The 24,870-nt window shown below is 37.9% G+C and overlaps 2 protein-coding genes and 1 long non-coding RNA gene across 5 annotated transcripts in view; all 3 read right to left on the bottom strand.

Moving 5' to 3' along the window:
• The window catches only part of MLH1 (MUTL-homolog 1), a 29,305-nt gene extending 12,288 nt beyond the window's left edge, over nt 1–17,017 (bottom strand). Inside the window, exons 1-12 of the mRNA XM_039028791.2 lie at nt 16,902–17,017; nt 14,828–15,196; nt 14,438–14,610; nt 14,126–14,198; nt 13,736–13,870; nt 13,398–13,608; nt 12,576–12,724; nt 11,581–11,679; nt 11,408–11,477; nt 11,175–11,304; nt 8,191–8,285; nt 7,997–8,105 (exon numbers count right to left, since the gene is read on the bottom strand). Coding sequence (XP_038884719.1) covers nt 7,997–8,105; nt 8,191–8,285; nt 11,175–11,304; nt 11,408–11,477; nt 11,581–11,679; nt 12,576–12,724; nt 13,398–13,608; nt 13,736–13,870; nt 14,126–14,198; nt 14,438–14,610; nt 14,828–15,097 — 1,514 coding nt within the window. The 5' untranslated portion in view covers nt 15,098–15,196; nt 16,902–17,017. The remainder of the gene's footprint in view (nt 1–7,996; nt 8,106–8,190; nt 8,286–11,174; nt 11,305–11,407; nt 11,478–11,580; nt 11,680–12,575; nt 12,725–13,397; nt 13,609–13,735; nt 13,871–14,125; nt 14,199–14,437; nt 14,611–14,827; nt 15,197–16,901) is intronic.
• Nucleotides 16,087–23,239, bottom strand: LOC150036854 (uncharacterized). Of its 3 annotated transcripts, XM_039028793.2 has the most exons (6): nt 22,929–23,218; nt 21,472–21,671; nt 17,418–17,519; nt 17,155–17,206; nt 16,902–17,042; nt 16,087–16,410 (listed from the first exon to the last, which is right to left on the bottom strand). In XM_039028793.2, the coding sequence occupies exons 1-5, from the start codon at nt 23,017–23,019 to the stop codon at nt 16,930–16,932; spliced, it is 558 nt and encodes a 185-aa protein (XP_038884721.1). In that variant the 5' UTR covers nt 23,020–23,218; the 3' UTR covers nt 16,087–16,410; nt 16,902–16,929. The 3 variants fall into 3 exon arrangements, with proteins under 3 accessions (XP_038884721.1, XP_038884720.1, XP_090169101.1); XM_039028792.2 differs by lacking the exon at nt 16,087–16,410 and having other exon boundaries at nt 16,670–17,042; nt 22,929–23,239; XM_090312975.1 differs by lacking the exon at nt 16,087–16,410 and having other exon boundaries at nt 16,670–17,042; nt 17,155–17,209; nt 17,420–17,519.
• LOC150036855 (uncharacterized) lies at nt 19,495–19,929 on the bottom strand. Its single transcript, XR_016529216.1, has 2 exons — nt 19,821–19,929; nt 19,495–19,727 (listed from the first exon to the last, which is right to left on the bottom strand). It is a non-coding gene; the product is annotated as an uncharacterized LOC150036855 (long non-coding RNA).
• Nucleotides 23,240–24,870: the final 1,631 nt, after the last annotated feature.

Below are 24,870 nucleotides of genomic sequence, written 5' to 3'. Positions count from 1 at the left end.
AATATTAATATGGTTATTAGGAGGGCATATTAGTAATTAGCCAATAAGTTTGTTAGGGCTTTTTAGTTATAAATAGAGGGAATGGATTGAGAGGAAGGTATGAAGAACTTTGTAGTTGTTTCCTAATTGGGAAATTTGGGAGAGAGTAGCCCTCTCGAAAAGCTATGGTATATTGTAATTTCTTCATGTTATTGCAATATAATTTTATTTTTTAGTCTGTTTGTTTATTCTTTGTGCTCTTGAATTCTTTTGTTAGAAGGTATCCTAACACTTTCACTCATCTCCCAGATCCTCATTTCAATCTATTTGGATCTTTGATAATTGGGTTGAAAATTAGCCTACCCCATACTGAATAGTGGTGATTCATAGAGGTATTCGAATAAGGTTATTTCAACATTGTTCTAATATTGGGTGTTGAAAGTAGGGTTTATGCCCTAGGGGTATTTTTGTCATTTCACTGTACTCTAGGGTTTCCCATTTTTCTATTTAAATGTATAGCCTCTATGTATCCTGTGTATCAAATCTTAATAAGAAAAACTCTTGGTTTTTTCTCCCTTTAGGGTTTTTGATAACTTGTAGAAATACAAGCTATTGTAGTCTTTTACTTAGAATTATGAGGACTAATAAGCAGATTATGCGTCAATAATACCAATAATTCATATGGAAAAGTAAGCTTGCGTCGACCAGCACTAAAAAACCTCGCTAACCCTATATCATGCGTTATACTGAGTCAAAATGTCTATTTTTGTAGCAATTGTAGGAATCGATCGCATGCGTTGATCCCAGACCATCGCAAAGTTGATCGCATGCGTTAATCTTCAAGAAGACAAGTTCATCGCATGGATGTTGCAGCTACAGAGTAATAACCGTGATAGAAGGTTGATCGCAAGGTGGGTGGAATGCGTTGGTACTTCGGAAGAAACAAGCATGAACACATACCTTAGGAGTATCAACAAGATAATGTTGACATTGCCCATACCGCGACAAAGGTAGCAGTGAGTCAGAACGCAATCATCAATGTTGTCGGCGTTTGAGCTCTATAAATAGCACCTTGGATCTTCACTTCAAAGGATCCGAGTTTCTGCCTTAAGGCGGATCCTTGGGATCACAGATGAGAGCATGAGCAGACACTCTTTGAGGATTCTCCACCTCCATAGCCCCTTCCGAGTGACGACCGGAGTTACGCCGAAGATGGAGCTCGAGAGAGACTTCTCCACCATCCATCCATGGCACTACCAACAGCCTTGACGCATTTCAGATGAAAAGCAAGAGAATGTTTTCATCTAGCCTTCCACCTTTCCTCTTATCTCTGTATTGTATTACATTTTGGCTTAAGACATTAATACATTTTGTAATCAATGTATCTCTTAGTTCCTTCAACTCCATATTCTTCATCTTCTTCTTCTTTATCATCATTTACATTCATCGCTTAGTTGTCAAAGGTAGTCGCATACTCAGTCATGTTGCCTAGAGATAGGACGCATGTAGCAACCCACCGAGAGGTGTGCGTTGCAGGAGTATAGTGAGTTAATCTTCTTCGCTTGGTGTGAGGCGGTAGCAACGCTTGTTTATGAGTCGTCACAATGCTTGTCTATGAGCTACTTAGCCGCAATTAACTGCCTGAGAAGGTGAGTAGTGAAACACACTAAAGCAAAGTAAGTTTTGTTCCTAGACATAGGCAAAATCTTATGCTCGATGCAACCATGCATTATAGAGATATAAGCATGCGGCTGGCCACCGAGAGGTGTGCGATGCATTAGCGTGGTGAGCTGGGATCACTCGAGCGACTTAATATAATGAACCTTGTTATGCGTTAACAGTTGTTGCATCTCTTCCAATTCTCATAGTTAAACTTCCATTGCTCAATCTGTTTAGTTAGGAGTAGGAGTAGCGCATAATCCATTAACTTTTGCTTTTTACTTTTATTCATCGCCTCAAACGCATTACTCGAGCGACTTAATATAATGAACCTTATTATGCGTTAACAGTTGTTGCATCTCTTCCAATTCTCATAGTTAAACTTCCATTGGTCAATCTGTTTAGTTAGGAGTAGGAGCAGCGCATAATCCATTAACTTTTGCTTTTTACTTTTATTCATCGTCTCAAACGCATTACTTCACAAACATTATTGAGTTATAAGTCCCTATCTTCGACCTCAGATCACCCCAATAAACTTGTGTTCTCGTTATACTTAGTGAGAAAGCAAGAGAACTTGTGACAAGAGCGCATGGTCATCGCATACATGCTTAAACGCATATTGTATATTTTCTAGTCCAACGCATGACCATCGACGCATGGAGATCAACGCATAGCATAAGACGCATATTTTTCCTCTCCTTTTCCAACCAACAGTTTTCCACATCCCTGTGTGTGTCCTATTTTTCCTTCTCTCTCTACTTTTTCATCATGGTATAAGAGCAAGGAGATGAAACCCTGGCCACCATTGAGGAAAATCAAACAAGAGAATCACAAGTGCCATCTGGCACCACAACCACGGATATTGTCGTTGTCGTACAGACCGTTGTAGACGATACTTCCAGACGGTCCTTCCTCATCTTCATCAGCCGATTGGAGCAGCCCAACTCGGAGGACAGGTAGCCGACTGGATCAAAAACCAACAAACCCAGCCGACCGATAGGATCAGCCACCAAACGACGGCTACAAAAGCCACGGCGCGCCAGGCGATCGAGAGCCGCAACTTGCCTTAGACGATCGGAAGCCAAGGGGTGGGTGGATCGCAGCTTTGCGCCGACCCTTCCACGAGCAGACACCAGTCGATCGAAAAAAGACGCAACTCATCCGACATCCACCCAGTTAGAGCCTTCTAGACCGGCTCCAGCAGCACGCAGACGTCTGATCGACCCCAGCCGATCGGTTCCAGCGCTGCCATCCCAGCCAACCGTGAACAATTTGACTCGAGACTTGGCTCTTGCCCAGCCGCACCTGGGGTTTTTCCTATTCCAATCGTGATGCCTCCATTCCAGCCGAGTGTGGGCAGCGGTTTCAGCCAAGGAATTCCCGTGGGTGGCAGATTGGAGATGGGTGAATCGTCTTTCGTCATATCCGCAACAGAAACTTGACTATATCCAAGAACAATTCACTCAACTTCAACTCCAGATTAAACAGCAAAATGAGTCAATTCAGCAACAAATGGCTACCCTCGAAGAAGTTCTTGGAGCTACCTCTAATGTCTGATCAGAACTCCCCTCCAGTCTACTAGTTTACTCAAGCAGTTCGGTAACCTCTTTCCTTGCGTTATCTACAGCAAATTTATCCTGGGGCAATAGGAAATTCTGCTAGCTTTATTATAGGAGAGAAATTAAATGGTCATAATTACTTTTCTTGGTCTCAATCCATAAAAATGGCCTTCAAGGGTCGTCATAAATTCGGATATCTAACGGGCAAGATACCGAAACCAAGACTGGGTGACCCTCAAGAATGTATGTGGAAAGGAGAAGACTCCTTACTTCGATCTATTTTAGTAGGGAGTATGGAGCCTCAAATTGGCAAACCCTTACTATATACTACCACTGCACGAAAGATTTGAGAAGCTGTCCAAAAGTTGTACTCCAAACGACAGAATGCTTCCCAACTCTATACTTTACGCAAACAAGTCCCTGAATGCAAGCAGGGAACGATGGACGTTACAGTGTACTTCAACAAGCTCTCTTATCTGGCATGAAATGGACCTATATCATGAGATGGTTTGGAATTATCTGTGTGGGGGAGTCTTACATTACCGGTTTGAGGAGACCAACCAAGTTTAAGACTTTCTAGTGGGGCTGAATTCTAAGTTCGACACGGTACGGAGTCAGATACTGGGAACCCATCCGATATCATCCCTGATGGAAGTTTGCTCTAAAATTCGCCTCGAGGAAGACAGGTCCAGTGCTATGAATAATACACTGATTTCGCTAACTGACTTTGCTACATTTAAAACGTCAGGTCCTATCAATGATAATGGCAAGCCAACTCCAGTATGTGAACACTGCAAAAAACCCTGACACACCAAAGACCAGTGTTGGAAGTTGCATGATCGTCCATCTAATGGTAAACGGCATCAGTCAGGTTTTGGACAAGCACTGACAAGTGAATCAGCAACCGGAGGTCCTCAACCTCAGAATCAGGAAATCAACCAGAGTAACTCTAGTACATTGTGTGCGAGTGCGACCGCCCAATCCAGTACTCTTCAATCTTTTGGTCTTGTTAGTATAACTGGTAGCAAGCCGTGGATTCTAGATTCAAGGGCTACAAATCACTTAACTGGCTCTTCCGACCAATTTCTTTCGTATCATCCAAGTGCTGAGAATGAAAGAATTAGAATCGTTGATGGGTCCTTTGCTCCTGTGGCTGGGAAAGGTCATTTGTCCCCCGTTGAGGGTTTGGTTCTTCAAGATGTGTTGCATGTTCCTAAAATCTCTTATAATCTATTTTCTATTAGCAAGATTATAAGAGATTTGAGATGTCGAGTTACTTTCTCACCTGATGTTGTTGTTTTTCAAGACCTGAACTCGGGGATGACGATTAGCACTGCCCGGCATGATGGGGGGCTCTATTTCCTTACTGAAGATGCTTCTTCTAGGATATGTGATAGGACTAGTTTACTTTCATCATGTTTTTCTACCTCTGAAACTGATTATATGTTATGGCACTATCGTCTTGGACATCCTAGTTTTCATTATATGAAATATTTGTTTCCTCATCTATTTCGCACTGTTAATCTGTCTAACTTGAATTGTGATGTGTGCATCCAAGCTAAACAACCTCGTGTCTCGCTAAAACCTTAGCCTTATAAGCCTTCAAGACCATTCACCCTCTTCCATAGTGATGTTTGGGGTCCGTCACCTATTACTACTGCCACTGGCAAACGGTGGTTTGTAACCTTCATTGATGACCACACTAGATTAACTTAGGTTTTTCTTCTCACCGATAAGTCTGAAGTCACGTCGATTCTCAAACAGTTCTACAATTCTGTAGAAACCCGATTCAATGCAAAGATCGCTATCCTTCGAAGTGACAATGGTTGGGAGTTTTAATAATTCTTTTAGGAAATCCTTAGCCTCTAAAGGAATTGTCCATCATAGTTCATGTGCGTATACTCCTCAACAAAATGAAGTAGCTGAACGGAAAAACCGTCACCTTATCGAAGTTGCTCGATCCCTTATGTTGTCAACCTCACTTCCATCCTATTTATGTGGAGATGTTGTTCTAATAGCAGCTCATTTGATAAGCCGAATGTCTTCCTAAGTCTTAAAGTTCCAAACCCCCTTAGACTGTTTCAAAGAGTCCCATCCTGATAATCGGCTTATCCTTGATGTTCCACTTCGGGTGTTTGGGTGTGTTGTGCTCGTCCATACCCATGGTCCTAGTCGAACCAAGTTTACCCCCGTGCTTAGAAATGTGTTTTTGTGGGATGTCCTCTTCATCAACATGGGTACAAATGTTACCACCCTTCCTCACGGAAATATTTTTGTCTCAATGGACGTGAAATTTCTCGAATATCAACCCTTCTTTCCCATTAGTCCTCTTCAGGGTGAGAGTACTAGTGAAGAGACTAATTGGGGTTCAAGTCTATCAGATTTATCTGAACCTATTCCTGACATAAGTATCAACGAACCCATTCTGCCTACCAAACAAGTCCCATGGATCACATACTATAGGAGGAATCTCAGGAAGGAAATAGCGCCGCCTGTTACTTCTTCGGCTCCAGTCCATGAGTCAGAACGGGTGTCAGTTCCAAGTACTAGTAATCCTATCCCTGATAATGGTAACATTTGTGATGAAAATGATGCTAATGTTGAAAATGATATAAGTAAAGATAGAGAAAATGGTGACAGCACCAACGACTGTACTGAGAATACGATTGATACAAATGATGGTAGTGGTGAAAAATCTGTTCCAGCAAAGAACATTGTTGAAGGTGAAAGAGATCCCTTAGAAGATAAGAAGCATGAGCAGAAGGCTGAATGCAGTGGGAAGTCAGAGGAGAAGAAAGACCATGATGCCTCTCTTGACCTTCCTATTGTCTTAAGAAAAGGTACAAGATCTTACACGAAGTATCCATTGCAGCAACTTGTCTCCCATGTTCAAAGCCCTCACTACGAGCCTAGACACAGTTACAATACCAAGCAATATACATGCAGCGATGGAGATTCCCGAATGGAGAACTGCAGTCATGGAGGAAATGTGGGCATTTGAGAAAAACAACACTTGGGACCAGGTTACCCTTCCAAAGGGGCACAAGGCAGTTGGGTGCAAGTGGGTGTTCACCGTTAAATATAAGCCTGATGGAATGATTGACAGGTACAAGGCCAGATTGGTTGCCAGAGGCTTCACTCAGACCTTCGAAATAAGTCAAACATTGTTCGTGTTCTTCTCTCAGTTGCAGTTAACAAAGACTGACCTCTCCACCAGTTTGATGTGAAGAATGCCTTTCTTAATGGAGAATTAGAAGAAGTTTACATGAGTCCTCCACCAGGGTTCGAGAAACAGTCCAATCATTGAGTATGAAAACTGAGGAAGTCATTGTATGAAACAGTCTCCGAGAGCCTAATTTGCAGATTCATTACCTTTCTTAAATCACAAAGGTACAGTCAGGGGCACTCAGATCACACCCTCTTTACGAAGAAATAGGTATTAGGAAAATTGCAGTTCTGATTGTGTATGTAGATGACATTGTCATTTTAGGTCATGATGCTTTAGAAATTGACAGATTGAAGAGGAAAATGGCTGAGAAATTTGAAATTAAGGATTTCGAATAATTTAGGTACTTTCTCGGAATGGAAGTGGCTCGAAAGAAGGGATTCTAGTTTCTCAATGAAAATATACTCTGGATTTACTTAAGGAGACAGATATGACAGGCTGTAAACCAGTGGATACTCCTGTGGAAGTTAATGCTAAACTCAATAACTTGAGTAACAGTGTTCCAGTTAACAAGGAGAGATATAAGTGGCTTGTTGGGAAACTAATCTATCTCTCTCATACCAGACCAGACATTTCATATGCGGTCAATGTAGTTAGTCAGTTTATGCAATCTCCTTACAAAGAACATATGAGAGCAGTGGAGTGCATCCTAGGTATTTAAAAACCTCTCCGGGCACAGGGTTGATGTTCAGGAAGTCTGACAGACGATGCATCAAGGCATACACGATGTTGATTAGGCAGGCTCTGTGGTAGACAGAAAATCGACATCTGGATACTGTACCTTCGTGTGTTGTAACCTTGTTACGTGGAGGAGTAAGAAACAGGGTGTTGTTACCAGAAGCAGTGTCGAGGCTGAATACAGGCCATGAGTCTGGGAATATGTGAGGAAATTTGGCTGAAAAAAGTCCTATGTGATCTTGATCAAGATAATGACGGTCCGACGAAACTCTACTATGATAATAAAGCCGCAATAAGTATCACGAACAACCCAGTGCAACATGACAGAATGAAGCATGTGGAAATTGATAGGCACTTTATCAAGGAGAGACTTGACAATGGCAACATTTGTATTCCTTATATTCCTTCTAGTCAACAAATAGCAGATGTTCGTATAAAAGGGCTTCCCGGACAGACGTTTGACTCATGTACTAACATGTTGGGCCTCATTGATATCTATGCCCCAACTTGAGGGGGAGTGTTGAAAGTAGGGTTTAAGCCCTAGGGGTATTTTTGTCATTTCACTATACTCTAGGATTTCCCATTTTTCTATTTAAACGTATAGCCTCTATGTATCCTGTGTATCAAATCTTAATAAGAAAAACTCTATATCATGGTTTTTTCTCCCTGTAATAGGATATTCCACGTATCCCTGTGTGTGCCCTATTTTTCCTTCTCTCTCTACTTTTTCATCATTGGGAATATGACATTTTACAACTGGTTACAAAATCCAATGGCCAAATAGAGCGAGACTACGGCATAAGTATCATATGGTAAAAGAAGTTTCTAGGACTTCATAAAAAACATTGCACAATAAATTCAAACTAAACTCATTATTTGCCCAGAGAGTTTTTACCTCAAGTTCACAACATTCGCTAGATACAGATGAGTTCCATGCTGAAGCAGCGCAAATACATCATCTGCCATTCCAATATATACGCAATGTCGTACAGTGTCAAGGAGACCTGCAGTCGGCACCAGCACTTAAAACCTGTTCAATTAAAATCTCCAAAGCTTTCATATGGTTCAAAGATTCGACAAGCAAACTACCAGCATGACAATTCTTATCAATTTCTGCAACAAGATCTTGAATGCTAGTAAGATTAGCAGAGTCCTTTGGATTCCTTCTCTGTCTTACAAAAGACCTAAAAATCCGGTTTTTGTAAAAGGGCAAGTTAATAATCCTTACAAGAAAATAATAATGCTAATTAGGAGAAGTATGAATATGATTCCATATTGTTCTTGCCAAATCATAAAAACCTCGAAGCCTTAATCTATATACCACCCAAGAAAGTATATTCCATTTACAACAAACAATAATTTCAATGATGCACATTCCACAAAATGAGCAACAAAAAAATAGAAATAAATAAATAATATAAGAACATTGCCATCTGAATAAGACACATTTTTGCATCATTTTGCTATTCTTAAAGAGAAACTTGAACATTCTTTGATACAAATACGGATAAAACTACTCTTATATAACTGATTGACCCAAAAGCTTACGTTGGTGAGTAAAGGCAAGTTTAATACTATATCATCTAACATTCCCCTCACTTGTCGGTTTGAAATATGTAGAAGATCAAATAAGTGGAAATCAATATTAATCGCAAAGAAAATAACATTATTGGGGTTTGAACACATGATCTCTTAGAACACCTTCATTGATACCATCTAATAGCACCGATTGACCCAAAAGTTTAAGATGATGGGTGCAGGCAAATTTAATATTATATCATCTAACAACTATTAAAACCTATCAGCAAGGGAACTAACAAGAGTTTTGGGTATGAGCAGTATAGTATTAGTAAAGGCATAAGGGTGATTAGTAGGGACTTAGTTAATGTATTTGGTTATAAATAGAGGGAGGGGGACTGATGGAAAGAGACAATTGTTGAGTAATTTAGGACTTGGGTTAGCATACTCAAGAGAGGGGAGGTTGGGTTATCTTGTATTTATTGATCCTTTACATTTCAGAATATTTTAGGTTTTGATTCTTGTGTGTGCGCACGTGTAACTTGATATTTCATGTTCAAACTATGGACTGTATTGGCCGAATTAAACGCCTTCAGATAATTTTATGTATTTCCTAAAATTTAAGCTCATGAAAGAAGTTGCATATTGTGGATGGTCAACATGTCTAATCAACAAGGACAATATCTACCAACTTTATTTATTTCACTTGAATTTGGGAAGAAAATATTATTATATTTCTTCTATAAGTTTTCTTATTTAAATATGATGATAATAGTGTTCTTCCAATTATAGGAGCCTAAAAATTAGCTCCTGAAAGTGGGTCAGTTTCCTTAAAATTTAACTCACTGAAGAACGGGTCTCTCCCTAAACAGCGGATTGAGGAGGACCTCCTCGATCATATCTCTAATACTCCTGTGGCGAGCATATGTCAAGTCAAACGTTTGGAGAAAATAATCTCGGACAAAGCTCGCATATCACAATGCCCAAGAAAATAATCCAAGTCTTCCTCCGCCTTCCGACAAAGAATGCAACAAAAAGGCCCAATCATCGACGGCAACATCCTAATCAACTTGTCCAACGTATCCGGCCGGCGGCTATGAAGAACCTACCAAGTAAAGAATCTAATCTTTCTCAAGATCTTAATCCTCCACATTGACGAAAAGACCGACTCACCCAAAGGAAAAGGGTTAACCAAACAATGGAAAAAAGGGTAACTCCCTCTAGAAGAAGGGACTCCAACTATACAAAATCATATCTGTGCAATAATTACAAAAAACCTTCGAAATCGAAGCCCAATGAGAAACATGGAAACGAACAAGAGACAAACTTTCTCTAACATCCCTCTCAACCCCCTAAACACCCTCCTATTCCTCTCGCCCCACAGCACTCAAATAATAGCACAAACAATGGCAAGCCAAAGAAATCGGCCTCTCTCCCCAAACAGCGGAACTCCTCGATCATATCTCTAATACTCATGTGGTGAGCACATGTCAAGTCAAATGTTTGGAGAAAATAATCTCAGACAAAGCTCGCATATCACAATGCCCAAGAATATAATCCACGTCTTCCTCCACCTTCCAACAAAGAATGCAACAAAAAGGCCCAATCATCGACGACATCCTAACCAACCTGTCCAACGTACTTATCTGGCCGGCGACCATGAAGAACCTACCAAGTAAAGAATCTAACCTTTCTCATGATCTTAATCCTCCACATCGACGAAAAGACCGACTCACTCAAAGGAGAAGGGTTAACCAAACAATGGAAAAAGGACTTACCCGAGAATCCATCCAAAGGATGGGGCTCCAAACCCTCACATCTCTCCTCCCAAGATAGAAGGGGTGACTCTCAAGAATAGAGAGAAGAGCGACCACATCCGTCGTTTCCCTATCGAAAAGAGCACAACAGAACCTGAAAGAAAAAGAACAAGAGCTCCCCATCTACATAAGAAAATCGGCCACGTAATGATTTTTAAGAGAAAACAGATGATATAATCGAGGGAATAACCCATATAGGGATCTCTCTCCCATCCAGTGATCCTCCCAAATGCACGTCTCTCCCATCCCCCACCATACAGCGAACCCAAGGAATAAAAGAAGGGAGTTCTCTCGAAATATCTTTCCACAAATTCCGGTAGGTGCCTTAGTACCCTAATAATGTTTCTCATATCACATTAACAACGATATTCCTATAACACAAACGTGACACCAAAAATAGAAAACTATTCTTAAGCCTAATGCATTAGAAAATTAAAGTTGAAATATCAATAATAAAAATAAGGAAAAAGGATGGAAATCTCATAAAAGAAACAATTTCATTATGTAATTCTTTCTCGTAGAAAAAACATCTCGTGAAAGAAATAAACAAAATTTAAGTTAACTTTTTTTCTGAAATGAGAGGGTTTTGAGGTAGTTTAAACAATTAATAAATGATCAACAGAATATCGTCTTGACTAGGCTCAAAATGTTCATCAAAGACGGAGTCTCAATGCAATACTTTGACAGTGACAGCTCCATGATTAAATCCAAGAGGAAAACTGAATAGTGAATAGATACCTCACAGCAGTCAAGTTAGATTCGGGGAGGCCAGGAGGCTTCATTTGCACATATGCGTGCAACCTTCCAGCTGGATCTGTTGAATCTGTCCTAACCATTTTATGCACTGGAACCTTGTGCGATTTTGACCCTATAGGCATTATAATAATATGACGCTGAAGGAACAGATAAAAACCCAAACCATAACCTTAGAAACTATAGTGTAACACCAACAAAGACAAAATCTGTTGTACCAGACTGCAAGGAATTTTGAGTATCGTCATTGCTAAGAACCATTTGACAAGCCTCAGAAGATTCAACATCCTACAATATGCAGTTCATGGTGGAGTATGAATCAATAACTGAGATTCAATAAATTAACAATTATAATCTGAGTTTCAGATAAGCAAAGAGCTTTTAAAAGTACCTGTCCTTGAAATGCCCTCATGTCATTAGAACTTCTCAATTTTGATTCAACCGCTGATTGTATCCTCTCGATAATAACTTCCTGGTTCAGGAGGCTTACCTGCAAATTGATAGAGCTTTATTCTGCAGCACAATATAACTCTTCAAAAAATGAACGAGATGTGTGGATTTTACAGTTAAAAGAGAACTTCTAAACAATTTTGAAGTATACAAATACAAACTGTATAAGAATTTTGATAGCAGTCATAGCTCATAATTTACTGGATCTAATTTCTAAGCCAAAGTTCAGAATCTCAAGGTCAACTTTTCAACAACTGCCCCATATGCCTAGAATCTGGAAACTATTTCCAGCACCTTGAACGTGCTGACTCCTCACAGTCAAACAACATGGCATCGTCAATCTCATTTTGGATTGGCACGCATTCAAGAATGAAGTCAAAACTTAATGCCTCATTTTATTAGAGCCTTTTTGGTTATCATGGCTTGAAAGAAACAGAAGCCTTCTGTAGAGAAATTAAAATTTGACACTACTCTTTAGGAGGAACTCTTTTTCATAGTTTCCACATATTTGACACTTCTTGGACACTATAAAGCACTTGCTAGCACAATAGACATATGTCAGACATTAATTGAACGAATTGATTACAAATCCAATATTTAGGCACGTGTCTAGCACAAATTAAACGAAACAAATTGAACATGCATCAGACATTCATGACCACAATGACACATGAACTAAGATGTGCTAACTTTTTTTTTTTAACTTGTTAGAAAATGGACATAAACTGAAGTATAGGATAATAGGACAAGAATATCAAATTTTTAAATTCATTTGTTTAAATATAAAGACATAGCCTTATTAGCTTTATTTTCTTTTTGTATAAACATATTATATATCATAATTAGAGTGCAGAAATTGTGGGTACCATATACCAAGCAAACAGAAGTACCCACAAACAAGAAAAGATGAAAGGATATCCTGAACAAAAAGTTCACCTCTTTTTTGGTCGGGTGAACATTCACGTCTACATGCTCAGTTGGCAGTATAATTGACATATATATGAAAGGTTTGGATGCTTTGGGTAAAGTTGCAGCATAAACAATTTCAATAGCTCTTTTTAAAGCACTGCATTCCACCATTCTTCCTGCAATAAGAAAAATTAATTAAAAAGAACTTTTGAAAAAATGAAAACAATAACAAGGATATGCTAAACTATGATTCATGCTCTTCAAATGAAATTAATAAAAACAAAAAAAAAACGTCAATATATTACTATTAGACGCATAAGCTCTTATAGGTTATTGTATGTATAATTTTTTTAGTTCATTTCATTCTTCACACTTCCTCTAAGTATGGACTTAGATATTAGGCTCATAAGGGCAAGAATAGGTGTGCCAGTCAGATGTTTGGGGTAGTGTAAGTGATCTAAGGGTTGTGATGTTGGTGTTTATGAAAATAATCATATTATAATTTGGAAGAGAAATTGGGTAATTTCCAAGATTTCTCACTAAGAGCTTATAGAAGGGGAGATTTTTTATTATTAATTTGAAAAGGAACAACATTTTCATCAGAATACTGAAAAGTTAAAGCGCAAAAATCCTTCGTGAGTATACAAATATTTCCCGCACAAAAAGAATACAGAAAAACTAGAGCAACCCCTCCTTGGGAAAGTACAAAAAAACATCCGCACTAGGGAAGATAAAAATTCATAAATTGATCCTTTACCCCACAAAACTTTTTTTCAAGAAACCTCATAAAGACACTACTTGGCCAAATAAGGATGCATCACTTACAAGATAAAGAAAAATACTCAGTACCATTGATAAAGAGCACCATTGTGATCTTCTTCGCAACATAATTTGAGTTGGAGATTAGACCATCCATCTTGAAACCTGAACAGGCTTCATCATTTTCTGAAACTTCTATTTTCATTAGATTGCGGGCAACTGATGCACCATAAACTGTACGAATGGCATCTAACCTTGAAGTTGGCCCAACTGAGTGAACATCTGCTCTGGCAGCTCCATGCTAATAAATATAGTAACCAGCATATCTCAACTTAGATAGGCCATTTTAAACCATCAAAACATCTGACCATGATAGCAATACCAAAGTAATAAAAAAATATTCAAGGTTGACTAATTATGGAAATAACCTTTCTGCAAGAAAAGCTGATGTTTATATGATGAATAGCAAAACGACTTAGGAGGTCCACAATCTTTGTGTAATCATCAGATGCATTTTGTAGTGTCTTCCTCCGAGCTGTCATGTTATAGAACAGATTTTCAACCTGGAATCAGACATCCAAGAAAACCAAATCACCAATTACAGTGCATGATGATGAAATTTGAAATTACAAAGTATTTATACAAAATTGTTTGTGAACGAATTTAAGAAAAATCTTAACCTCCTGATTATAATTAATCGTTAATCATACATGCACAAGAGTCATGTTAGCATACTTCATTTAGTTGATAAAATAAATCACTGTTAGCTCCAGAAATTGTTGCCTTGCCATGGGAGTAGTCTAGACTAGTGCAATTACCGTTATCTGAGTTCCTTTTACAGCAGCACATGGCTTAGGCTCATGCTCCATCACTCCATCTCTATAGGATACTCTGTCCCATTGTGTCAGGAAACTCAGTAAGACATTGAAAGAAACTCGCTCTCTAAAACAAGGTGAAAATAACTACATAGTACATACAATCTAGATAACCATAGTTGGACATTTAAAAGCATGGAAACCAAAATGCTATGTTAACCTAAATATTATACTTTTCCCTACATTTACAAAATCCCCGAGCAACCCAAATATGAAGAACATGAAAGGTAGAGCCATAGCTTGTAGTAATTCTACCTATAACCGTGTAGTTGTCCTTTAGTAATGGTGGTGACCGTAACATGACCTACATAGGTCATGCTCGCCAGAGCCTCTCCTCGAAATCCCATTGACTTAATGGACTGTAAATCCTCAAATGTTGACAACTTGGACGTCGTGTGCCTCTCGCACAAAATGGGCAAATCTTCATACTAGGGAACAAGAAAAAAAATTGAAAATCAGAAAATTAGTCAAACAAAATTGCCGACTTTCCTCGAATAATAGCCACTTTCAGTTCTTTCACAAGGCTTTTTTTACTCCTAGAAATTTAATAGAAAACGGAGAATTGTGAATGTAAATTTCGGTTAAATTCCCGATAGGCAGGCAAGCAGTATTGTGTAGAAAAATGGAGTTAAAAAAGAAACAGACACGAATGCCATGGCCGTCGTCGGAAACTTGGATGAGTTTGAGGCCACCGTCTTTGACAACGACGTTGACAGAGGTGGATTGGGCGTCGAGGCTGTTTTCGACGAGCTCTTTAATGGCGGAAACAGGCCTTTGAATAACCTCTCCGGCAGCGATTCGATTAACGACGGACTCGTCGAGTCGGAGGATTTTGGGGGGTTCTTTACAAGGAACTACTTCTTCTTCGCTACCTGTGTCCATGGGAATAATCTCGTCATTCGCATGAGTTTCCATGGGAGCTTACAGAGAAGAGATGCCTACTACCAACTACTGCTACTGTGATTTCTTTATTGTGTGAAATGGCAGGAAAAGCCCGCGAAAATGAAGCCCAGCCTGAAAAAAAAAATATTGTATGAAGGTGATGTTAGTAACGAATTCGTATTTATGGATAAATACAATTATGTTTACGATTCAAATCTATTATGATCCATCCATCGATAAAACCTTATTTTGATTATATCAGGTAAACATGACCTAAATTTCTAAAGCAAGAGATAGTTGGTCAAACTAGTAACAAAGGTATATTTTCATAGTTCGACAATTATATAAATAAATCGAATTTGTTATCGAAGGTTTGTCTCATTTGGTCTCTAAATTTAACTCTTTTGATCCTACCCCTTTAGTTGTGGAGTTTGATTGTTCTGTTCTTGTGCGTGCAATGATTTTTCATATCTTACAGGATTTATTGAGGAGATTGTTTCTTTGTGCAAGAAGGCCTGTGTTGGGTCGTTTCTTTGGTGCCCGCAGTTGGTGAATGGTGCCACCAACCGTCTTGTACATACGATGGTTGAGTTTGGGAATCTTATGTGTTGCTTTGATCTCTTTTCTTCTTCCTTCTTTGAAGAAGTTGGTGGGTATGAATGTTCTCTTTTAAAAAGAATAATAATAATAAATTGGCATTCGTTTGTACTAAAAAATCGACATTTGTTAGTAATTGGCCCTTTGATAACCAATGTCTAATCGAACCAATGTCGAATCAAAGTATTTTTATTGATACATTTTTTTAGTACAACAATTAGGGTGGGAGATTGAACTTATGACCTCAACCTCAAGGTACAAAAGTCATACCAATACCACTAAACCAAACTCACTTATAAATGCCGAGTCATTTTAAGAGATTCATACATTTATACTTTTTGAGAGGTTGGTAAGAATAAATATTCAAATTACAGGAATATTTTGAGAGGCTTCAGGTGACTAATTGGCCTTGCAACAAATATTTTGAGATGTTTTAAAAATATTTTGTTACTTTGGTAACATTTATTTATTTGGAACCACACTACTTTGAATATTTATTATTTACTATCCACTTGATAGAGTGCATTTACACTAGACTTAGCTAATTGAAGCAACACGTTTTCACTTCATCAAGTTTTTGGTATGGTTGTCGAGAAATGATATTTTAGCAAATTATATTTTGTAGCACTGATTTGGATCATATTGCAATTACTACTCCCTCTATCACATGTCGCCGAAACTAAATTGCAATTTCTTTGCAAGATTGGTTTGGTGTATGCGCAAACGACTTTACAACTTTGAGCTAGATCCTGACATAGAGAGAACTTTCGATCAGCATAAGAGACAACATAAACTAACAAGGGAATGCAAGGAAAAATCACAATTCCGCCACCTCAAGTGATTCCTCCACGAGATCCCATCCTCATAGTAGAAAAAAGGGGAAGACCTATTAGAAACTATGTAGCTATAACCTTTCAAAATCTAAATTAAGGAATTATAGAACCAAACATCCATCGTAAACTAGTGGCTAAACTCAGATGATAAACACAAGCAGACATGCAATGGCTATTTTCCAAACACTTTTTTTGTGGTTTCTCAAGCTTCACATTCCCAAACATAAAAATGAAACAACACGTTTGAAAATTTCAATATACAAGAGAAACTAAAAAAGAGTTTGGCTTTACAAGTAAAACAGGACGGAAACAAAGTCGAAAAGTTGCCAAAGACCCCCCGCCCCCCCCCCCCCCCCAAAAAAAAAAAAATAAAAGAAAGAAGAAAAATGGCTACTCTGATTTCTTACAGTTCTTGGAAAAGCAACCAAAGGTAACTCAAGTTCCTCCATGCCGATTATAAAGTACCGATCGATATATCGCAGCGATGTAAAGGAAGCAGATGAGCAGTATAAAGATATCATCCATCAGTCCAAATAATCCTAGTAATGCTGCACATAAACATTCAAGCCAAAAATTAAAAAATAAATAAATAAATCATAAGGAAACCAATAAACCGACAAAAAGTACAAACTGGTATCTCGGGAGAAAATATGTGTATACCTTCTGGTATGATATCGATGGGACTCACAGCGTAGACTACACTTAGTACCATCTGTAAACAAATTACAGCAGTTATAATTACATTCAATCAACCAGAAATGTCTCCCTTGATTGTTCAGACTTCTTATGGAAAGCAATTTTTCAATAAGATAAATAAAAGAACAATAAAAACATAGGATATTTACGAGATCATTTGAATTTAAAACGTTAATTCCTAAGCAGTAATCAGTGTTGAGAATGTTGGGTTGAGTCATTCACTTAACTGCAGTATAAACACGTGTTCTAATGACAAGAGGAAGAGATCTCTGTGGATTGAGGAGTTCCCGAAGCAACCTCCGTAGGAGAAAGGGAAGGTCCTGCAGTCGCTGTAGAGAAGAGAAAAACGTAATTCTGTAAATACCATTTCAACAAACCATAATACACGCTAACTACCACAACTGAATTCCAAAAGCCTCATTAAAGTTTTCAAAAAAACAGATCCAGACTACAAAAGAATTTGAATTTGTGCAATTTATTTTAACTAAAAGAAATTGAACTCTTCTTAGTCAAAAAGAAAAATAAATTGATCAAAACCATTAGCCAATGATTTTATTTTTTTACAAGTTTCTTTCACAAACATCAGAGATTATTGCTTTTTCTTAGTGCATAGATATCAAAACTCACAGAGTAGCTCCCTGTATTTAAGAACAAAACATTCTATAGCCTAGACAAAATGCACTACAAATATCGGTATGTATAGAATATCTCAATAACAGTATGCTCGTCCTACAGTTTACAGAGGCCTTCAGGTAAAGGCTCCTTTCCAAATGAACAGAGCACTCCTTAGGAAATGGTTGTCTTATTTTGCTCCAGAGGATATTGCTCTTTGGAGAACAAGAGGATGATGTATATGAGCTTAAAACTAAATAAAATAAAATAAACTAATATGCAGCTTCTTTTTAATAAGCTAATCAATTCTTCAATTCTTCTTCTTCAATCTGCAGCTTTTTCTTCAGTTGATTATTCGATTCTTCTTCTTCAATCTGCAGTTTTTTCTTCAATTCTTCTTCTTCAATCGGCAACTTTTTCTTCAATTGATTCTTCGATTCTTCTTTTTCAATTGATTCCTTGGCTCTTCTTCGACTCAATCTGCCATTACTTTTTTTGAGAAATAAGGAGAACGAGGAGCAAGGAGTAAAAAGATTTCTAACCATAGAAAAGTGAACTGAGAAGGAGGATAGAAGGAGTGAGAAGTGAGAAGTGAGAAGCGAGAAGTGAAAAGCGAGAAGATTTTTTACCACAGAAAAGAAAATTAAGGAGGAGGATAGAAGGAGCGAGGAGCAAGAGCGAAAATCCTGATGCATGCATTCTTGGGTTAAAGTAGTTATTTCACATGATGCTGTCATATGAAAAATGCCAAAATTCATTGATGAACCTTTGGCATCAGTACAAAAATTCCAAGAATTCATCTTTAGGAGGAGATTTGGGCTAAATCGACCCTGCTACCACGGTCTTCCCAAGAATTATACTTCATTTCCCTCAAAACGGAAGCTGGAGAGGAACTGGAAGGTGCTGGATGGATCCGGAAGTGACCAGAATGTTCTAGAAGACCCCGGAATGTACATAGATGACTGTAGAAAGGCCTACACAGGCCAAAATGTAATAAGAAAGCTCTAGAATAGTCCACCACCGACCTCCTTAAGTCGGTTTAGGCCCCCTAAGTCGGTTAGAACATTACTATAAATAGCCCAAAGGGCTCATTTGTACAGGCACCAAGCAACCAGCTTTCCTAAAGCAATACGCTATTATTCTCAAACTCGCTAGTGCCTACCTTCTCTCGACCCTTTCTCTTTGTGCCTTAAACATTCTTAAAACCTCTCTAAAGGCTTTCTTGGAGTGTCTTGAGCCTAAGAAACACCCAAGTGCCACACGCTTAGCTACTGAAAATAGTCAGAGCATGACAATTAGCTCACTTTTTGCATATGAAAGAAGCGGAAGTTCATGAGAAGACAGAGCATTCAATTCTGATTAATTGTCAAAATGTGCAATTTCCAAAAGAAGACATTCCTCTTTTCGTTTCCTACCTCCTTTCTGTAGGTTGACAAAACTCAAAGATAGAAAATTCAAGAGGCTCCGAGAAAAAGTTTGTGAGGAATAAGAATATAGATAGAACGAATGTAATTTCAAGTAAACTCCACAGTTAATTGATAAGCCAAGATACAGCCATGGAAAGGCAATATGAACTTTGTTATATCTTTTAACCTCGGTCTCCAAATTTGATAGATTTCTCATTCCAGATGAGATCTTATCCAATTTTGAGTTTCCATCGGTTAGAAGGCTGGAACAAATTACCTCCAAAAATTTTCCTATTCACCTATCAGCTGGAAAAGCAAAATGAGGTCCTACTTCATTCAAATTTGCTAATATGTGGCTGAAACATCATGATTCTGTTCCGATGTTGAAACATTGGTGGTCCAAAAACAGCATGGTGGACTGGCTGGGTCGTGGTTTTATGCAGAAATTGAAATGCCTGAAATTATTTCTTAAGGACTGGAATTCATCCACACTTGGCCTCCTCTAACTACAAAAATCAGCTGCAATCAATGCGCAAAAACATTGGCTCAAATGAGGAAAATGGGCCTTTAGATATTACTTCCATCCACAGGCGCATAGCCATTAGGTCTAACCTTTTCTCCATTGCTGCAAATGAAGAGATTATGCAGAGAAAGCGCTGTGAATCCCATTGGTAAGCTGATGGTAATGAAATTTCTGCCTTCTTCCATTGTCTTATGGCTGCAAAACGTAGAAAGAACACACACGTTGAAATCCTTTCCAGAACAGGGGTTAGCTCCTCACTGACAGTGACATAGAAGCTGAGTTTGTAAAAAAACGTTTGTTGATTTTTACAACCAACTTTATTCTAAAAAAACTGGTAACAGATTTCTGCCACATTCCATTAATTGCAGCCCCATTACAAGGATGATGCTGGAACTCCCTTTCTCAGATGAGAAAATTCATAGTATATGATTTGGGCACTAACAAATCTCCTGGAACACTCTCAAGGATGACATCAAGAGGGTGTTCAATGATTTTCTTCAGAATGATATTACCAATGCTAGCCTCAACAAAACCTGCCTGTGCCTCATCCCCAAAAAGATCGATGCCAAATCAGTAGGTTTAGGCCATTAGCCCTACCACTTATCTCTATAAGATCGTTGCAAGAGTTCTATAAGAGAGACTAAAAAAGTCCTTCCCCCCACCACCATCACAGAGAATTAATCCATTATTGCAAACGGTCATCAAATCATTGATGCATCCCATATTACAAATGGATTAATTGATGAGTGGAAGCAAAAGAAAGAAAGAAAGAAAGGAAATAATCCAGGGTTGTTATAAAGTTAGATATTGGGAAGGATTTCCATAAAGTAGAATAGGGCATTCTCAACAATACTCTGGTGGATTAGAGGCGGGTCTCTCTACAGCTAATTTCTCCATTATCATCAAAAGAAAATTGTGAGGCCCCAAGTGCAAAAACTTATAGTAGGAGGGGTAGAAAGGGAATTGGTACGCCTAGACAGTTAGTTAGAGGAAGTGGAACGTGATTTTGTAAGTACAGGTGGCAGGGAATTTTGGTATGTTAGGGGGAATTCAGGTAGTAGCCTTCTTGGAGAAGAGTGTTAGCTACGTGCTATAGAAGGAAGGAATCCAGCCCTCTTGAATTGGCTGGAAGATTGTGTTTGTTTACATTCTGCATGTTCTTGCTATTTTGCTTGGTATCATTGATATTGTGGGAAATAGACTTATATTCCGTTCTTCGCATTGCTCTGTTTCTTGTTTGGGCTTTGTCTTGTGTGTTTGCAGGATCTCAGTTAGGTTGACATGTTACAAAAACCTAGAGGGAAGATATTCTTGCCTCGAGGGGCCAAGGTGCCCCATTATCCCCTTTCCTTTTTATTCATTATTCTTGTGTTGAATTGCCTTAGTAGAATGTTGAATCTTGCTGAAAACAGGGATTAGACTAAAGGCTTTGAATTGGGGAATAATCAGCTATGTCCAACGTCCATTTCCTACCTTCAATTTATTGATGACACTATCATCATCTCCTCATATGAAGAGAGACCTGTCTAGGCCATTTACTTCAGTTTCTTGGTCCCAATTTTTCTCACTGAACACGGAATAACTCTTCCTATCTTCCTTCCTTCTTCCTGACCTAGCAATTCAATGCTCATTCTCTATGGTCAATTCTTCATGGCAAATCATCTTTCTCGTTCCGAAGCAGATTCAGTGATAACTTTAACTAGCAGTTCATTAGAGAAATAATGTAAAAAAGAGAACTACCTGACTTAAACCAGTTGAGTTGCCACCAAAATGACGGTTATAAGTCCTTATATTGTTAAGAACACGTTCAACCTCGGGGTCACTTTGCTGAATTGGGGAAACCTCAGAAGGAACTAATAAAGTGATTTGCCGGCGACATAAGGGGCATTTACACGGCTGTAGGGGTGATCCATGATCCCAGACAAGCATTATACACTTTCCTGCATACAGGGAAGCAGCAAATGCAGTGAGCTTTAGAGATGAGGAAGGGAGAGAAAGATTAACCAACTTACCAATACAGTTCAAAAATGTGAGTCAATAAAAGAAAACCACAGCCTAAGGCGGTTAAAAAAGATGAATACCAGGAAAATAAAGCCCAGAAGAGTTAAGAGTGTACACTCAAATAAAGGTTCTTGCCAATAAACATAAATGGAAGATAATTTTCTAAAGAAGAATTAGGCAATATATCATAAAGTTACAACCATCAAGACATTAGAAAGAAAATATTTTTTTAAGAAAGAAAAAAGAAGAAAGAAACACAGTACCTTCAATTCAGATTCATTTTTCATGTCAATTTTCTAAACGAAATAATGAAAGAAACTAAACTTGTATAGTTGAAAATGTCTTTTTCTTTTGTTTAAATATTTTACAAACAAATCGCATAAAAGGGATATTAAGACAACTAATACTGCAAAAATATAGGGGTGGATATAAGAAGAATATTTTCTTCCAACAATCAAATTTTTCCTAGATATCTCATGATTTAATGTACTTTCTATGTAACAAGATCCCAGAGTCGAAAACGAGACCACAGAGGTGATGGGTGAAAGTAGATTTAATTATAGATCATCTAACACTTCTCTCACTCGTGGGCTTGAAATATGAAGAAGGCCCAACAAGTGAAAATCAATATTAATTGAGGAAGAAACAACGGGCTTGAACATAGAACCTACTCTGATACCATATTAAATAACCGACTGACCAAAAGCTTAAGTCAATGGGTGAAAGTAGATTATTATATATCATCTAACATCCATTGTTCGCCCAAATCATTTAGGCAGTTCTTTCCAACTGGAAGCAAATAAGTGTCTTTAAAAGCAAATAATCTCAAAGATTCGTGCAATTCAATCTCAACCTCTATTTCAGCTTTTGGTATCATTTGACCATTTGTGGAAGTGCAGAAGTTCTAAAACACGTTACCAAGAAACAGAAGTTTCCTCCCAGACTTATCCATCAGTAAAAACTAGCTCGAAGAGTCTACTATTTGCGATTTTGGAGAACTAATGAAGAATCCATTGTTAATGTGACTATCAGGACAAAGGAAAAAAGTGCAACCACATTCCAAATTCCAAGAAACCTAGTGGATAGTGCAAAGAAATGAAATGTGAATATGAAATAGAGGAACAGAATCGTTCAAGAGAGATGAAATTATGAACAAAGCATCAAAAGGGAAAAGGGATTGGAGAAAGAAAATCAACCGCAGAACCAGTGCGAGCAATTTGCTTGGCAAGGGGTGTTGAATCTTCCATGGCAAATGGAACAGATATCGCCCACAGGGGGGCCGTCCATATTGTCGATCAAACTCTTCCAATTTGTCAAAGTGTTTATCGGAATTTGATAGGTAAGGAGTATGAATGCAATGTAACCCAGACTTCGAAGTTCAAACCCAAAGCGCGTTTCTGGCGATGCCTTCACGGCGCTGATTTTTTGTTCTCACAGATGAAATAATTTCACTGCTCTAGAGCTTGTCTGAGTGCTGAGTTGAGATATGATTCTTACGATGAAATTCATATCTTAATATTTGGTATAGCTTTTTTAATTTTAAATAATTTACCATAATTATTTTTATTTAATAATTTTATATATCTTTATAGATGGTAATTCTTTTCTTTTATTTTTAAAGTTTTTCTTTCTCTTTGGTAATAAATAACAATTAACTCACCACATTCTTTGTACGAATATGGAAAAATAAAATTGAAAACTGAAGAGAAATCAAAACTTTTAATTCCTAATTTTTCAATATTAATTTCATCATCATCATCTTCTTCTTTTCCTTCTTCCTATTGTTGTCTTGTATTTTTCTTCTGTTATAAATTGTTTTTAATTGAATCTCCCTCATCATCTGAGTAGCCAATGGAACGTCACCACATTTCTTCAACAATTTCATATTCAATTTCTCCAAATTAGGAGGATCATCAGAAAACATATCTCAATTTTTCACTAACTATTGCCAGAAAATGTTTTAGAAAACAAATAATCATTTTATTTTATTTTATTTTTGTTATTTGTTGTTTTTGTTGTTTGTTTTTGCTTAACTTTTTGTTCCACCGTTCAACTACATACATATTTTTTCCAAATTATTAACACTCATTTGATATGTGAATTCAATTAAATAAAAATATAATAGGGTATATTTATAAATGCAATCAAGGCCAACAATAAGCTAATTTCATACATTCAAAAAAATGTTGTTCATTAAAATAGTCAAGCTTGTTAGTCATATCAAATAAACGCAAATAATACGTCTTTCTAGACTGTGGTGGGGTTGTTAAGAAGTCATCGGTCCTCTAGATTTTTGTCATAAATAGGTCCATGAGGATGACCCAATCATCCTTAAACAATCTCTCAATATCGAATTACAATAAAACACGATTATTAAACATTATAAACTAATAATTTCAAATTTGTATTTAAACAAACTTTCACTTGCTAATTTCTTTTCTTTTTATAGTATATCATTGGTCGAGTTGGTCGGTAGAGTTAATCGTTGGAGAGGAACAACAAAGTTATTGGTTGGAGATAGTTGCCCAAGGTGATCATCGAAGTTGGTCGCCAAATGTAATCGTCGCTGAAATTGATCATTAGAGGTGGTCTTCACCGGAGTTGGTTTGCCTGAGGTGAATACAGGTACTGGTTGTTAAAGAGGGTTGTCATTGGAGTTGATCATCAAAAGTGATTTTCGTCGAAGTTTATCGTCAGAGGTGGTTATTGGAGCCCGAAGTTGATCACACAAAGGTGGTCGCCGAAGTTGATTATCGAAGGTGTTTTTTTAGGAGTTTGTAGTTGGAGGTCGTGACACCCCCATCCTTATAGAATTTCTTTAGAGATAGAAAGTAACTTGGAGTACAAGCCTTGGGAGAAAAAGTGTTGCTAAATCTCCAAACTATGCTTTAAAAGAAAGAAATTTTCTAAGTATTGGAGGCATAGTGAGTTAAGAGTCCAAGTTTTGGCTAAGTGTTCAAACTATACTATGGGAGGAAGAGTTGAGTTCATGGCATAGGAGATAGAAGGCCTTAGACGCATAAGGAGCCCTATAAACACATCCTAAAAGGAGTTGGGACAACTTTAGATGTTAAAGAAAAGAAGGGAGCTTTGCTATGAGGGGAGAAGAGTGAGCTATGCGTTGAGTAACTAGATGGC

Source organism: Benincasa hispida, chromosome 4 (assembly GCF_027475165.1).
Source record: "Benincasa hispida cultivar pf3 chromosome 4, pf3_genome.v1.1, whole genome shotgun sequence".
NCBI classification, from domain to species: Eukaryota; Viridiplantae; Streptophyta; class Magnoliopsida; order Cucurbitales; family Cucurbitaceae; genus Benincasa; species Benincasa hispida.
Note: the sequence above shows the minus strand (reverse complement) of the source record. Positions and strands in the feature narration are given on the sequence as shown.

Coding starts and splice junctions, on each gene's coding strand:
- LOC150036854 (XM_039028792.2), bottom strand. CDS start 23,019: ATGGACGGCCCCCCTGTGGGCGATATCTGTTCCATTTGCCATGGAAGA. Junction 17,520..21,471: donor ACTCAACTGGTTTAAGTCAG/GTAGTTCTCTTT, acceptor TCTTCTCTACAG/CGACTGCAGGACCTTCCCTT. Junction 17,043..17,154: donor CATCGATATCATACCAGAAG/GTATACACATAT, acceptor GTTTATGTGCAG/CATTACTAGGATTATTTGGA.